This window comes from Leuciscus leuciscus (genome assembly GCF_965113295.1).
Source record: "Leuciscus leuciscus genome assembly, chromosome: 19".
NCBI classification, from domain to species: Eukaryota; Metazoa; Chordata; class Actinopteri; order Cypriniformes; family Leuciscidae; genus Leuciscus; species Leuciscus leuciscus.
In genome coordinates, this window is record NC_138743.1 from 4789488 (window position 1) to 4805979 (window position 16492).

At 37.6% G+C, this 16492-nt stretch overlaps 1 protein-coding gene across 7 annotated transcripts in view; it reads left to right on the forward strand.

Moving 5' to 3' along the window:
• kif13bb (kinesin family member 13Bb) overlaps window positions 1-16492 on the forward strand; it is a 43488-nt gene that overhangs the window by 8121 nt on the left and 18875 nt on the right. For 6 of the 7 annotated variants that reach the window (XM_082147114.1, XM_082147112.1, XM_082147109.1 and 3 more), the window contains 19 exons: window positions 606-786; window positions 1451-1538; window positions 1626-1760; window positions 2600-2712; window positions 3065-3176; window positions 3479-3691; window positions 3779-3889; window positions 4855-4989; window positions 5167-5297; window positions 5826-5912; window positions 7050-7234; window positions 8190-8421; window positions 9192-9354; window positions 10417-10563; window positions 10816-10965; window positions 12616-12741; window positions 13409-13576; window positions 15158-15315; window positions 16289-16421. In XM_082147114.1, coding sequence (XP_082003240.1) covers window positions 606-786; window positions 1451-1538; window positions 1626-1760; window positions 2600-2712; window positions 3065-3176; window positions 3479-3691; window positions 3779-3889; window positions 4855-4989; window positions 5167-5297; window positions 5826-5912; window positions 7050-7234; window positions 8190-8421; window positions 9192-9354; window positions 10417-10563; window positions 10816-10965; window positions 12616-12741; window positions 13409-13576; window positions 15158-15315; window positions 16289-16421 — 2768 coding nt within the window. Of the gene's footprint in view, window positions 1-605; window positions 787-1450; window positions 1539-1625; window positions 1761-2599; window positions 2713-3064; window positions 3177-3478; window positions 3692-3778; window positions 3890-4854; window positions 4990-5166; window positions 5298-5825; window positions 5913-7049; window positions 7235-8189; window positions 8422-9191; window positions 9355-10416; window positions 10564-10815; window positions 10966-12615; window positions 12742-13408; window positions 13577-15157; window positions 15316-16288; window positions 16422-16492 lie in introns of those variants that run through there. The other variant, XM_082147115.1, reaches the window with a different exon arrangement.

The window sequence follows — 16492 nt, forward strand, 5'->3', positions numbered from 1 at the left end:
TATGAAATTCTGATAGCTTGTAAATAAATGAGATCTTTATAAGAGTATAGCAGATACTTGCATAAAGTCATATAAATATCAGTCGTCTCTCTATATCTCCCAATAATATGTCTCAGCGAGATGATATGCAAATGCTTAGTGTTATGATCAAAACTCTGGAGTTTTAAAGCATGTAATGCAATGCAATACGATGGAGATTGAGAGATGAACAAATAAGCGTTCCTCAAAAGCCTGATGGATCATAGTTGATGCACTTTAGCATGAATGAAAAACAATGTAATGGATAATCAAGTGTTCACCTTGAAATATTACTAACAATATAAAAGTGATTCTTACTTTTACCTTTTAAAAATCAGTAAAGTCTTCACATTAGGAAGACACTTGAACCACAAACTGAAGGTGGACGTTTGTACAATTATACTAAAAGACCTTTTACTTGATAAAAATGATTGACAGATGCCATGTAGTAGATTGTGTACATCATGTTTTTCAGCAAATTAGAAATGTATGTATCAAATGTGATACGGTTTTGCTTTATTGGGTTAAACAAAGAGCTGATCTCTGATTGGTTCCCGCTGTTCCCTCTTTGTCTTGATTGGCTGCAGGCTCAGGAAAGTCGTACACGATGATGGGAACGTCCGAGCAGCCGGGTCTGATCCCGCGTCTGTGCAGTTCTCTGTTTGAGCGCACCGTACGGGAGCAGAGGGAGGGCGAGAGCTTCACCGTGGAGGTCTCATTCATGGAGATCTACAACGAGAAGGTCCGAGACCTTCTAGATCCCAAAGGGTGAGGATGAACAACTACATGCACATTATTTTACAATTTGGCCATACGTAGTCTTCCATTTGAAATGTTAACTGCAAACATGGAGTTTTTTCTGATTTCCCATCACAGCGTTCTCTCCATGTTTACGATACTTTATCCACAGCCTACAACATGCCGAATTCTTCACTGGAAACTGAAAGTGACTCACTCCCGCTAAATGTTTACTCTATGAATTGTTGCACCCGGGAACAATACAAGTCGACAGCATTATGACTAAAAGTTTGCTAAGAAGTTTTTCCTACTAAAGCAGGGTACTATTTGACTCTGGTCAAGCCTATCCTATAGGAGCAGACTGGGCGTGGCCTTGGATGCCAACATGCCCAGTGCATTATGGGTGTTGAAGTTTTCCGCCCTATTGGTAGTTTTCTCTCCTTTTTCCTAGTTTTAGTCGAGTAGCACCGATTTACTTTTTTTTTTCTTTTATACCTCATAGGCTGCCAGGTTTTATTGAAAGCCCATTTTGCCACCATTGAAGTACCGCTTCTTGCTATTAGGTTTCCGGCATTCATGAAAAACCTGTAAAAATTATACAATTACAATGCTTAATATGCTCGAATTAAATTTTGCATTGTGTACTGCAAATATTGTTGGCTCTTATGAAAAATTGCTGTGATGTTTCTCTCAGGAGCCGGCAGGCGTTGAGGGTCCGGGAGCATAATGTGATGGGGCCGTATGTAGACGGTCTGTCCCGTCTCGCTGTGACCAGTTACAAGGTTCTTCCAACACCTTCATGAATATCCAGTCTAATGCTCTCAGTGCTAAAACAGTATGTTTGTGAATGTCCTTCTTTTGTTTTTCAGGACATCGAGTCTCTGATGTCGGAGGGGAATAAATCCCGCACTGTGGCGGCCACAAACATGAACGAGGAGAGCAGCAGGTCACATGCCGTGTTCAACATCATTCTAACACACACGCTCAGAGACCTGAAGACGGGGGTGAGACACAGATCTCTCAGTCATCAAATTAAAGGTGCAGGAAGAGATTTCTGAGAAACACTGTTGAAGGGGGTGTGTTTGATTGGGTTGATTTCAAATACCAACAGTGTTTCTCAGAAATCGCTTACTGCACCTTTAAACCCTTTTAATGAAAGGTGAAGTGTGTTATTTTAGCAACACTAGGGGCACTAACTGAATTTAGAATATAGATAGATATTTATATTTTCTAAATAAATGTTTGCATCACTCACATTTTCCCCAGAACACGTAAAAATCAATTTTTTTATAGTTATTATAGTTAAATAAAACCATACAAAACTTTCGTTACTTGAAAGAAGATAAACTTAACCAAAATAAAATATAAAAATGTATTATTTATTTCAGCTAGTTGCCAAAGTACCATTTCTCCTTTCATTTAGTTTAACTTCATGTACTGAAATAACTGTTAACTATAACTGAAAAAATAAATAAAAAATATGTAGACGGGAAACATTTTTGTAAAAATGACAAAAGCAATAAAATGAATACAACTTTTAGTTAATTATACTAAACTATATAATATATAATTTATAAAATTAAGTTAATTTTTAAAAATAAAAACTGATTAAAATAGTAATAAAAATATCACAGTTAAAGTCGGTATGAAATCAAATTTCACACTAGTTATTTTCTTAATGCATGCTACTGGTCTTCTTTTTTGTTTTTTTTAATAGTCGTTTCATTTGAAAATGCATCACAATATGCTAGTAAATTCGGTTGCAACTTTCATTTCATGTCGACTTAAAAGAAAAGACAGATCTACTGTGTATTATTGTCATAGTCATGAATGTTTCTTTCAGACGAGTGGAGAGAAGGTGAGTAAACTCAGTCTGGTGGATCTGGCCGGCAGTGAAAGAGCGGATAAAACCGGAGCTGGAGGAGAGAGACTCAAAGAAGGCAGCAACATTAACAGGTTAAACACACACACACACACACACACACTCACACTCACAGGTTTCCATGTTTTATAGTGTAAAAATATATTTTTTACAAAATAAAATAAAAATTTGGTTGAAATAAACCCAAAAATTTCCCAATATCCTCCCCCCCATTTTGTCCCAATAGTATAGTGAACCACACACACATTTGTTTTATATCAAGTTGGGGAGTTTTGCTGTTCCTAAATTAATTAATTCGATTAATCATCTGATATTTGCCCATTTACACACTATTTTAGTTTATCCCTTCATATTTTCAGGTTTCACACAAACACACTGTCATTTACACATATTTCAGTGTATGCTTGTGCTAATGTGTGTGTTCAGGTCTCTCACAACTCTCGGACTGGTGATTTCGGCATTGGCGGAGCAGGGCGCAGGGAGAAACAAGAGTAAATTTGTTCCTTACAGAGACTCGGTGCTCACATGGTTACTGAAGGTGACGATACGTGTTATTTTAACACTGCACACCTTGTAAGAATCTAATTATTAGTCTTCAAGGAGTAGGTTGGCTCAAAATGAAGATTTTGTCATTGTTTTCTCACTCTCATCATGTCAGTCAGTCCCTGTATGCTGTTATGTTTTCTGTGAAACACAAAAAAACTCAACAGCTCTTTTAAGATCCGAAAAGTACACAAAAACACATCTATTTGAGTTGTTGTTATGGAAAAGATGCCATAGATTTGTCTTGACATAGATAACAACTTTCTGATGTAATTTCCTCTTCTTTTTGCATGTCAGGACAGTTTAGGAGGCAACAGTCGGACAGCTATGGTTGCCACGATTAGTCCAGCGGCCGACAACTACGACGAGACTCTGTCCACGCTACGGTACGCCGACCGGGCCAAAAGCATCGTCAATCACGCTGTGGTTAACGAAGATCCAAACGCCAGGATCATCAGAGAGCTGAGAGAAGAGGTGGAGAAACTGCGCAGTCAGCTGACCGAGGCTGAGGTACGTCACGCTGACACCTGTCTGCTGTGTTAAAGAGATGAACTTTGACCTCTAGTGCATTCAAAAAGTGTTTTTCTGTGTGTGAAGTCAATGAAAGCTCCTGAGCTGAAAGACAGACTAGAGGAGTCTGAGAAGCTGATCCAGGAGATGATGGTGAGCTGGGAGGAGAAACTCAGGAAGACGGAGGAGATCGCACAGGTATTAAACACACAAGATGCTGGATGTGCGTCTGACGTCACGTTAGCGATGTTTCCATCCTAAGTTGCGAATTTAACAAAGCACCGTTTCCATCCACAAAATCCTCACTTCCTGATTAACTGGCGCTAAAGTTGAGTTCCAGAAGTAAAAATTTCCATTAGGAAATGATTTTGAACGATAACTAATAAGCCTTTAAAGCTACGAGTTTGGTAATTGAAGGCATTCGATCTGTCGAAGCCATCAGCCAGCATTATTTAAGCATATTTTTAAAATAATGGTGTTTATCTGTGGATTTCCTAGTGAAAAATTACATTACCCATGATGCAGTACAGAAAATTACACCAATCAGAGAGTCGAAACAAGCATCATGCTCCAAAAGATCTCTTTAGCCCACTCCTGTGTATATATTTATGTCCCATATTTATGCATATTTTGCAATAAACGTAAAATATTTTTTTTATTTAAAAATAATAAACATTTGTAAATTAGTAGTTTTATATTTTTTCATTGTTCTTAATTCGATTATGCCGTTCTCAATGCTTTATCGGACGGTAGTTCTTTCCCTCACTAAAGCCGTGTGAAGTACTTTTGTATTCTAGTAAGATTTGTGTTTTGTTTGTTTTTTTGTTTTTTTTTTGCTTCAAATCAAAGTTTGTAATGTTATGATTCAACTCTTGCTGATTGGCTTGGGTCATGGCTTATAACGCTTTAACGAAGAGTATTTTAAAAGTATTATTTTTTTCAAAAATACGCCAATGAAAAAGCTGGCGGGCGCTAAAGCACTTTAGCTGTTTTTTACAGTGCATTTTTTACGGTGTATAATTGTTGATCTTTTTTGTTATAATTGTGGGTTATGGGGGTTTTGTCTGTTTTTTATTGTATAAGAAATGCTAAAACTCCTCAGGACAGTCAGCAAATCACACAATGGCTTCTGTCCGCTGAACTGAATGTGTCTGGTTCTTTAGGAGCGACAGAAGCAGCTGGAAAGTTTGGGAATTTCTCTGCAGTCGTCTGGGATCCGAGTCATTGATGATAAATGTTTCCTGGTCAATCTGAACGCAGACCCCGCCCTCAACGAGCTGCTTGTGTATTACTTAAAGGTACAGACACGAATTAATGAAAACTAGTGTTACCTTCTCAGCTTGAACATTTCATATATAACAATTCACACATGTATATGCATGTATAAATGGTAAATCTGCTGTAATGATTTAAATTTGAAAGCAACATGTTTTGAAGGGTTGCATTTCCATTTGTGTGTGTGTGTGTGTGCACAGGAACACACTCGTGTGGGTTCTGCGGATTCTCAGGACATTCAATTGTGTGGTTTGGCGATTCAGTCGGAGCATTGTGTCATCGACATCAAACTAGAGTCGGGAGTCACGCTCACCCCGAAGAGAAACGCTCGGTAATCACTCTCTCACACACACACACTGATTTACACATATGGAGAATTATGAGCAAAAAAAACATCATAAATGATGTCTAAAATTACAAACAGGTTTATTATAGTTAACTAAAACTAAAGCCATGAAAAAACATTTTCGTTACTTGAAATAAAATGTTAACTGAAAATAAACTTAAATTTAAAGCAAAGCAACATTATTATAATTTTATATATATATTAAAAACATAATTATTGTATAGAAATTGTAAATTGTAATTTAAAAAAAGAATATAACAATGACAAAGATAAAATTATAAAGTTAAATTATATAAGATATTTATAATGAACTAAACTATATTGTTTATACAGGGTGTAAACCTACATTAATTGCATTAACACTATTAAATAAGCTCTAAAGTCTAAACCTAAAATGTTGATGTTCTGTATGATACATATTCATATGTCTCAGTCCGTCTCTGCTCTATAGCCAGTGATGGTAAGAGTGTGTGTACATGTGATGACTCATACACTGTGTGTCTCTGTGTGCAGCACGTGTGTGAATGGAGCGGTCATCTCGTCTCCTGTCCAGCTGCATCATGGGGACCGAATCCTCTGGGGAAACAACCACTTCTTCAGGTCAGCGAGACACATTTACACTCGTGTCAAGTGCCAGTTTTGGGTTTAATTGTGTCTGATCAGGCGATTCGATTTGGTGTCTGTTCAAATAAAAACACTGGTGGATTAAAATCTCAAAGATGCCATTTTATGTGTCCTCTTCTTAAGGGGAGAGACGGCAGGCAAAAAAAAATCAACTTTTTCACTGGTCAATTTTGAGATTTTGTGCTATTTGTCTTCAATAAAATGTCTTTTTCAGACTTGTGGTGAAAAAAAAGTCCAAAATACACATTTAGGTCTTTATTTTCCTACACTTTGTCTATTTGCGTATGTAGATTTATCCTAAATTCAACAAAAGTTGGCGTTGTAAATCATCATGCTGCTCCGCGATCGCTGTCTGCACCCTGTCATCACATACTCTCTCTCTCCTGTACAATGTTGTCGGATCCAAATATGGTCATTTCCTTTTTTATCAGCAACCAATTGTGAAAGTACAATGGGGCATTTAACTCTAAAAGCGAAATCTCATTGGCTGATGTCAAATCTTTAAAGGCCGTTTTCTCAAAATGGTTTTTTTTTTCATACTCTGAGCAGCACTTACGTACACCGAACTTTCGAGTTGTATTTCTATCTATATTCTTAAGGTTTTTACAGAGGAGTTTGTTTATATATCATTCAGATTCTGATTTATACAACATTTTATACCTAAAAACGGGGTGAAAATGGATTTTTTTTTATGGCTGCTGTCAGTTTTTTCTGATTAATGGAGTGATAAAAAGAGATATCCAAGATCCCCTCTGTAAAAACCCTTGACTCTAATATGTCAACAAAATGAAACAAGAATTTTGAATCTGGCTTTATTCAATGTTAAGATTTCTCTTTTGGAAATATTAGCAAATTAGCGCATATTTAATGAGATGCTACCTAATTTGCATATTTAAACATAAATATTCAAAAAACTTGTAATACAAAAGGTATTTGTCTTAATGTCAGTAATCAACTGGGGAAGTTTCATGCTGAAATCTATTTCTATTTAAGGTTTTTTTTTTCTTCCTATTCACCTGGGGTGTCTCCCCTTAAATGACCTCTCAAAAACAAAGTCAAAAACCTGTGTGTAAAAGTGCGTACTGACTGGTGTCTTCTCTTTGTGTTTCTCAGGATCAGCGTGTCTAACATGTATCGTGTTGGCGTGGAGGATGAGGAAGGGTGTGTGATGAAGGCTGGTCTTCACCCGGAGTGTCTAGATGTGGACGTAGACCGGCTCAGTCACGGCTCCAGTGACACCAGCTTCAGTTTCGAGTCTGCACAGACAGAAGTCATGATGAAAGCGCTGGGAAGCAATGGTGAGGGACATGTCGCTTAACGGACAAACTGTTACAATCAATATAAGCGTTTTCAAAGTAGTGTTCATTTTCCCAGCTATTTTAAACTTTAGTCTTAAGGCCGTGAAATTCGTGTCCGAAATTTTCGCACGTTAAAAAATAAATATGACCTCACGTTATGTCAATCACGCTTACACACTGCCTCCGAAACTTTCGTCCGTCATAAAAAAATTCGGATCGGGTTCGATTTTCTGCGTTTTCCGCATCCGTAGCAAGCATTTTAAATGGTGTTTTGACAATTCAGAGCCACCGAATCACGAATACGAAAAAACGCTTACAAAAATTTCGGACTCAGTTTGCAAGGGCCTTTATAATATATATATAGTCCTGTGTCAAATGTCATTTTTAGTTTTTATCATATTTAGTCAACCTTATTCTGGGCATTTTAGTCTAGTTTTAGTCAATGAAAACTTATGACATTTTCGTCATGCTGTATAATTAATAATAGGCTAATTAATTTAGCTCTGTATTGTAATCACAACAACGATTAATCGCATCCAAAATAAAAGTTTGTGTTTACATAATATATGTGTGTGTACTGTGTATAATTATAAATACACACATATGCATGTATATATTTAAGAAAAATGTGTTATTTATATATAATATAAATGATGTATAAATATATATACAGTATATACATGCAAATATTTCTTAAATATATGCATACATGTGTGTATTTTATTTATATATATACATACATACATACATACATACATACATACATATACAAAATAATACAGTACACACATATATTATGTAAACACAAACTTTTATTTTGGATGCGATTAATCGCGATTAATATATATATATATATATATATGTATATGTATATATGTATGTGTGTGTGTGTGTATGTGTATATGTATGTGTATATATATGTATGTGTGAAAATGTCTCTGTGTGTCTGTCTCAGACCCCATGCAGTCCGTGCTTCACTCTCTGGAGCGCAGACACGAGGAGGAGAAGCGTTCGGCTCTGGAGCGCCAGCGGCTGATGTACGAGCAGGAGCTGCAGCATCTGCGCAAACGCCTGTCATCAGAGCTGCAGACGCAGGGCTCTCCTCTTCAGCATCACCACAGCAGCGAGAGTCTCCACATGAGCTCGGCCTTCTCACAGAACCGACTGCGCCAGTGGAGCGAGGAGAGGTGGGAAAACTGCTTTACCTCAGTGGCTGCGTTTACATGCAACCAAATGATCTGTTAGTAATGGGATTGACGGCTCAAACGGACGGAAAAGCCTTCATCTTAATCAGTCCGATTGAGCTCGATCGGATTGAAAGGGCTGCATGGTTTAATCCTTTTCTGATCCGATCGAGAGAACATGTAAACACTTGATCGGATTGAAAACCGAAACTGAAAGGACCGCGCGTGTGCAATGACGTTGAAATAGCGTAATGATGTGCGGAACGAGCTGTTCTTCTGTTGAATAAAGTGTCATATAAATGAGTGTCTGACTGTGAAGTGGAGCAGAACAACGTCCCACCAGTCCTTGTTTCAGATTCTCCTCCACAGACGACTGGTTTTGGGCACATGATACATATAAGCATCAAGGCACAACAGTTCATATGCTCATTGTCTCCAAATTATGACCAGAAATGGATAAATATTAAGTCCGTTATTTAAAACTAATAACGAAGCAATGGTTATTATGCACAAACAGCAGGAAACTCTGTATAATCGTTCAGTGTGCACATTAAATCTATTCTGATTTGAAGCTTGTGATAAAAACGCGCACATCAACCCGATCACGTTTAGCGTTCATAAACACTACGTTCAGATTCATCAATCGGAATGAATTCAGTCCAAAAGTTGTGCATGTAAACGTAAACGCCAGTGCGTTTCGACTTGTATTCTACACCACAGAAAGTATCTGGTATGTGTTTGTGTGCCGCGTCTCATGCTTCATGTGGTCTCAGGGAGGCTCTGATGAGCCGAAGTCTGCGTAAGCTCAGAGAACAGATCGTGAAGGCCAATCTGCTGGTGCAGGAGGCTGGATTCATCGCTGAAGAGCTCAACAAGAAAACAGAATATAACGTCACACTGCAGATTCCTGCGGCCAACCTCAACGCCAACCGCAAGGTCAGGACAGACTCTGTGTGTGTGCGTGGGATTGATTGTTGAAGCATTCATCCAGTCACATTTTTATTTCGAGTTTGTTTAACTATCACGATGTAGTTAATCATTCAGTGACGTCATATTTGTCAACCGTTCAATTGAAAAGGTTCTTTTGGAGGATTTAGTCAAGCATTCATAAATCACTCAACTGTTAGGAAACTATGACATGTTTGCCACAGTTAATAAAACTTACTTGAAGAGACGAAAAATAGTGATAAACTGCCATATATGACTAAACTGAATGATTATATTCATTCAGTTGTCACACTATTTATATCTATTTAGCACATATACATACATATATACATATGTATGTATATATGTATATATATGTATGTATGTATGTGTGTGTGTGTGTGTGTGTGTGTGTATTTGTGTATGTATGTATGTATGTATATATATATATATATATGTGTGTGTGTATGTTTCAAATAGTTGCTGTTCACTTGAACTTTTTATTCATCAAAGATTCCTAAAAAAATTATCAGTTTCCACAAAAATATGAAGCAGCACAACTGTTTTCAACATTGATAATAATCATAAATGTTTCTTAAGCAGCAAATCATCATATTAGAATGATTTCTGAAGGATCATGTGACACTGAAGACTGGAGTAAAATTCAGCTTTGATCACAGGAATAAATTGCATTTTAAAAATATATTCACTTAGAAAACAGTTATTTCAAATTGTAATAATATTTCACAATATTAGTGTTTTTACTGTATTTTCTGATCAAATAAATACAGCCTTGGTGAGCAGAAGAGACTTTCAAAAACAAATATTACTGACCCCATACTGTTGAACGGTAGTGTGTTTTTAAAATTATTTTTAATTCTGAAACATATTTCACCAGCTGGAAATTGTTCTTGTTGAGTTTAGTCTTTATAAACATAAGAACTTCACTGAAAAGCTGTAGAAAGTGGTTCAGGGAATGATTTGGACTTTACATTAGAGGACCGTGTTGAATTCTGGGTTAGGGTGATTGAAGTGCTGCTTTAATACAGATTGATGTTCTCGGTTCTGCAGCGGGACACGGTTCTCAGCGAGCCGGCGGTGGAGGTGAGGAGGAAGGGCAAAGGGAAGCAGATCTGGGCCATGGAGAAGATGGAGAACCGGCTGGTGGACATGAGGGATCTCTACCAGGAGTGGAAAGACCATGATGAGGACAATCCTGTATGTCAAATCACATGAGGACTTTAATGCAGCTACTGTACAGTATCACTATTTAATGTGTTTTTAATGAAGCATCTGTAGTGGCTATATACTGTATATAAAGTTTGTTAAGCTGCTGAAACTCACAACATACATTCACAATATATATTTGTGAGTGTATGTTTATATTTTCGTGTTTTATTGGAGATATTAAATCTTCATGAATGAAGTATGCATAAACGTGTTCATCTCATCCTTGCTGTCTGTGCTCAGGTCATGCGTTCCTACTTCAAGCGTGCCGATCCGTTCTTCGACGAGCAGGAGAATCACAGTCTGATCGGTGTGGCGAACGTATTCCTGTCCTGTTTGCTGTACGACGTCAAGCTGCAGTACGCAGTACCCGTCATCAACCAGAAGGGGGAGGCATGTACAAAACAGATTAGTTATGATGTTGATATTTTGTATAGGCAAGGGTATTGTTTTCATATCATATTTTATACCTTAAGGCAAGACACCTCAGGTGAATAGGATAAAAAAAGTAAATGTGTCCTTTTATGCTTTTTTCCATGTTCATCTTTCTTTTGTGTTTGAGCATGAAAAAGTTCTGCAAAGTTTCAAAGCACAAAGTCCCTCCAGCGGGAGTTCTTCTCTATATCAGTGTCAGTGTTTCTGAACTCCTGAAACGCCTCCATTGTAGTCTTGAGTTTCTTCCGGGAACAAACACGTCACAATATTCCTCATTTAAATAATTCATACGCAGAATAAAGGGGCGGGGCCTGGTTGAGTTAGTAGTAGTGTGTTAAACTGGTGGTTATGGTAAGGGGCGGGACATTTCCCAAACACACTCGAAGCGCTTGACCAATCAAAACACACTGCTCCAGCCGACCAATCAGAGCACAGTGTGCGTTTCAGAAGGAGGGGCTTCATAGAGACAGGAACTAAACAAAGCGTTACTGACAGACTGGGAAGAGAGGAGCTGCAACAATGGAGAATATGGGACAAATAATGTGTTTTTAAACATTCAAGCATGAAAACCTGTTCTAGTAGAGCCCAAAAACAAAATCAAGACTTTGTAAAAGGTCCCCTTTAACTAATATATTGATTGATTACATTTAAGAATTGCATATATTTTTTGTATTACAAGTTTTCTGAAATTGTGTTTAAATATGGAAATGAGGCACTAAGTAAACACTTCCAGAATCGAACATTGGATAAAGCCAGGTTCCAAATTTGTTTCATTTTGTTGACATATTAAAGGTTTTTACAGAAAGGAGTTTTGGATAACTATTTTGATCACTCCACAAATCAGAAAATAGCCAGAAAAACAAACAAACAAAAAACAGTTTTCACCATGTTTTTATATATAAATCATGCAAAATGTTATATCAACAAACCCTTCTGTAAAAACCTTCAGAATACTGATGGGAATAAGTTTGGTGTTTGTAAAGCTGCTAAAGTGGAGATTTCTGACTCAAACTCACCGCCTTTAAAGATATGTATTATAATTGAAATCTACAGATGCAAACGGTAAAGTGTAATAAAATAAACACTTAAATGTGTATTTTGGATCTTTTCCTTCCACTAGTCTAAAAGACGACATGTAATGGAAGCAAAATAGCCCAGAAATTTTTTTTTTGCATGGTGTGTCTTGCCTTAAATGGATAGTTCTCCCAAAAATGAAAAAATTGTCATCATTTACTCACCCTGAAGTCGTTCCAAACCAATATGAGTTTCTTTCTTCTGTTGAACACAAAAGAAGATATTTTAATATATTTAATGATGGTAACTAGACAGTTGACGGTAGCCATTGACTTCCATAGTATTTTTTCCTATTATAGAAGTCAATGGCTACTGTCAACTGTCTGGTTACCAACATTCTTCTAAATATCTTCTTTTGTGTTCAACAGAAGTAAGAAACTCAAACAGGTTTGGAACAACTTGAGGGTGAGTAAATTATGCAAGTAAATCAATTTTCAGTTTTAGGTGAACTGTTCCTTTAAGTTCATGCATTGTCACAGTCCTGACAAACTTCAAGGGAATTGATTAATAACCGCTGGTTTTGTGTGTTTGTAGGTGGCAGGTCGTCTTCATGTAGAAGTCGAGCGTCTGAGTGGAGGACTAGAGGATCGTGAGACGGGGGGCGGAGACTCTGAGATCAGTCCTGACGGCGAGACGCAAGAACGCAAACTTACATGCATGGTCAGTTAGAAGAGGAAATCTCCAATCAAACATGCAATCATTTAGCCTGGAAATCCAGACCTAAATCTGAAAGATTAATGGTCTGGCGTCGACTAATGAAAATCGGCCAGCTCGAGGGGCGGCACCAAGCGTGCATTTGAAAATCTCAAATATTGGATAACACTACGACCAATCACAACATACGCTTAGCTACCAGCAGAGCTAACTGGTAGATTAGACTCTCGCCGTATCTGGTCGTTAAAACAGCAAAAACGCCCTTCTTGCAAAGGAAGGATTCGAGCGGCGTCTTCTCTTCCTCTTTTAGATAAAAAGCCAAGTCTAACTCGTTCATTGTAGCGGCCAAAGCCGTTTCAAACAACTGGTGTTCATCCATAGCCATCTTGCAATGTTTACTAATGACTTCGACGTCACAGCGCCGTCGTCATCTTTAGCTCGCCTCTGGCCCGCCTATATCAGATAACCCAATGTGATTGGTGCAGCTCGGATACAAGCGCATATTTAATGAGCATCATTACTCAACGCCAGAGTAAACTCGCTGAGCAAATTCAACTTGTGCTCTCGCCGAGAACTCTGGATTTCCAGGGTAGCAATCATTATGCACAGAATTAAAACGCTAATTATAAAAGTCTAAATTGTAGTTGAGTTGTAGGACGTTTTCTGTTTGCAGATCAAGGTGGTGCAGGCGACAGGACTACCTCAGCACCTCTCGAACTTCGTGTTCTGCCAGTATCACTTCTGGGAGCAGCAGGAGCCGGTGTTTATCGCTCCAGAGGTCGGGCTGAGCGCTCCCAGCAGCCGAGAGCCTCAGAGTCTGGTGCTGTTCGACAACTGCAAGGTGAAACACTCATGAAGGCCTGCAGGGATGATGCGTGCAGTCCGAGTTATCGTAAATACCAGTTTCCCAGTCAGAAATTGGACATGAATGCCCTCTAAAGTCATTTTCACTACCCGGAGATCATTTTGATTCCAGAGTTTTTTCCACAACAGCTGCATCGCCTTGTCTTCTCATTAAAGAATTGCATATTTACAAAGAAGAATAACCATATGAAGCATATTGTATGTTTTATACACATTGAAAATAGCCTGTGTTTGACCAAAATGCCAGAATTGTTCTCAAGCTGACCTACTAGATGGCGTGGTAAAACTGTATAGTAGGAGATATGGTTGACAACCAAGGCTTGACATTAACTAGACACTTTGGCGGGTTGAATTTTATATATAATGTATACATTTTTCAATTGTACTCTTTTAAAAAGGCTTCTGAAATTATAAACCAAGTACAATGTAGTGTTGTCAAAAATATAGATTTTTCGATACATATCGATACTGAAATATCTGAAACGCTTTCAATACTCATTTTCCACAGATACACGATACTAGCTTCTCTCTCTCTCTCTCTCTCTCTCTCTCTCTCTCTCAACTCTCCGACAGTGAGTGACACACAAACCCGCCTCTCCTCACTCACTCGTTTCATTTGCTCCAGATAAATATTTGTGCTGTTACAGGGCTTGAATTTCGGCGTTAGATTGTGCGTATTGCGCATCATTTTACTCATTCCCGCAGATTTTGTGCTCAAACCCAAAGTGTTTGAACATAAAGCCTCTTCTCAGTACTAAACTGAGTTACATTTCACTGCTTATTGTGCTTAATACACACAAAATAATGTAAAAATGCCAGTCTTGCTGAGTATTTACACAAACACAGTATTCACGCATGTGTAACAGTATAATGGATCCGTGCGTCAGGTCTTAAAGTGACAGCAGCCTAATATACTGGCTGCCAAATTATGAGATCACATTAAAACTATCTATATGGCAGTTTTTCCCTATGGTATCAATGTCTAAAGCTTGGTTGTGAATGTTATTTCCATCAACAAAGCACTTAAAAGCGACAAACTCATATTTACGAATTCAGAAGTGGGAAATAGGACATTTCCTATAGCATGTGAAGGAATTGGCTCCTTTAAGAAATTTGTGATTTAAAAAAAAATTTTTTTTTTAAAGCTGTTAATGCTGAACAGGAAAAAATCATCTACTCACTATTCTGCTTTCCTAGCCATGTTCTGTTTAAAATCTCAAACTATTCTTACTTAAAATTGTCCAACTTGTTGCTTAGTGATGGTGACACTGTTGACCGTGTTGTAGTTCGTTTATAGCCTAACTTTAGATTACTGTGTGTAGGCTTTTGGATTCATTAAAAACTGTGTGAAGATGATCATGATGAACAAAACGCCTAAGAATCCTAAACTCTTGTTGGTCACAGAGCTTATTTTCTGCAAAAATCCTGTTGGCTTTTTGTTGAGGGAACCAGACAAAAATAGCTTTAAACATGTTGTCCTCTATCTTGTTTCTCTCTTGTTTTTCTTTTCCTTTTATGTACAAACTGTGTTGGTCATCATCTCTTTCCGCATCTGTAGAATCTGGAAGTGTCCGTAACCGAAGACTTCCTGGAGTTTCTGATGGAGGGAGCCGTGGCTGTTGAGGTCTTTGGCCACAAACAGGCAAACCCGCGCAGGAATCTGGCTCTCTGGGACCTTGGAGTGATTCAGGCGAAGACTCGCTCTCTCAGAGAGAGGTACACCTGCCTTTATAACACAGATGAAACATAATATGTATTACTGTCCATTTCTGTGACAGCAGAATTGATTTAGTCAATGTTCAGATGATTGTGGGTTTCCCAAACTGGGGTTCTTGAGCTGATGGAAAGCATCTTAAAAATGTAAAAAAAATAACTAAAAATAAAAAGAGAGAGAGACAGAGAAACAAATATAACTTCAAAGTAAAACACTTACTAAAATAGTATTTAGTAAAATATTAATAAATATAAATTTAATATTTTCTTTGTTTACCTGCATGTCACTATGCATTCATGTGACTATGAACCAACATTAATGTCAAATAATTTATTTTGAAATATTTATTTTAAACAGGCAAAATATAATACTAATAATTACTTGCTAAAATATTTCAAATATTGACTTAAAATCTCAGGGCTACTTGGGTCGAAGAGGTTTGACAAACTTTTGGGAATCCCTGAACTATGATGAAAAGCAAAATACATAAAATTTTGTGATTATTTTAAAACGTAAGTCAAGACAAATTTATTTGTAAAGTGCTTTTCACAATAGTTTCAAACAGTGTTGTTATATTTTTGAAAACTGCACCCTTGGCTTTATTGTTATAGCGCAAAAGGAAGCGTGGTGCTGAACGCCCTTATATGGAGATGGTTGGGCGTGTCTTATGCTAATTACTAACTGCAGGCTCATGCCTCCTTAGAACAGAATCTGGAATAATCAACATCAGAATCATGACTCAGTTTTTCGGTCTTATTTTAAAGGCGTTTTATTAGTTTGTAGAGATAATATTTTTAAATTAATGTATACAATTGAAATATTATTAGTATTTAAAATAGTATTATTCTTGAGTTTATAGACTTCGATGCTTATATGCCGTTAAATGATAAAAATGGGTTAACATTTTTTATCATATCAGTCAATAATTCATAAGTCAGTAGTTTTTCATGAGCATTTTCCATGTTCTGTGTGCAGGTGGAGTGAAGTGACCCGCCGGCTGGAGCTCTGGGTGCAGATCCTGGAGCTGAACGACGCTGGAGAGTTTGTGCCGGTGGAGGTTCAGCCAGCGAAGGACATCTGCACTGGAGGAATCTTTCAGCTTAAACAGGTCTGTGTGGATGTGAATGATAGTGACGAGATGTAGAGCTTCATGTGCAGTGTGTGCTGATGATGCAGTTC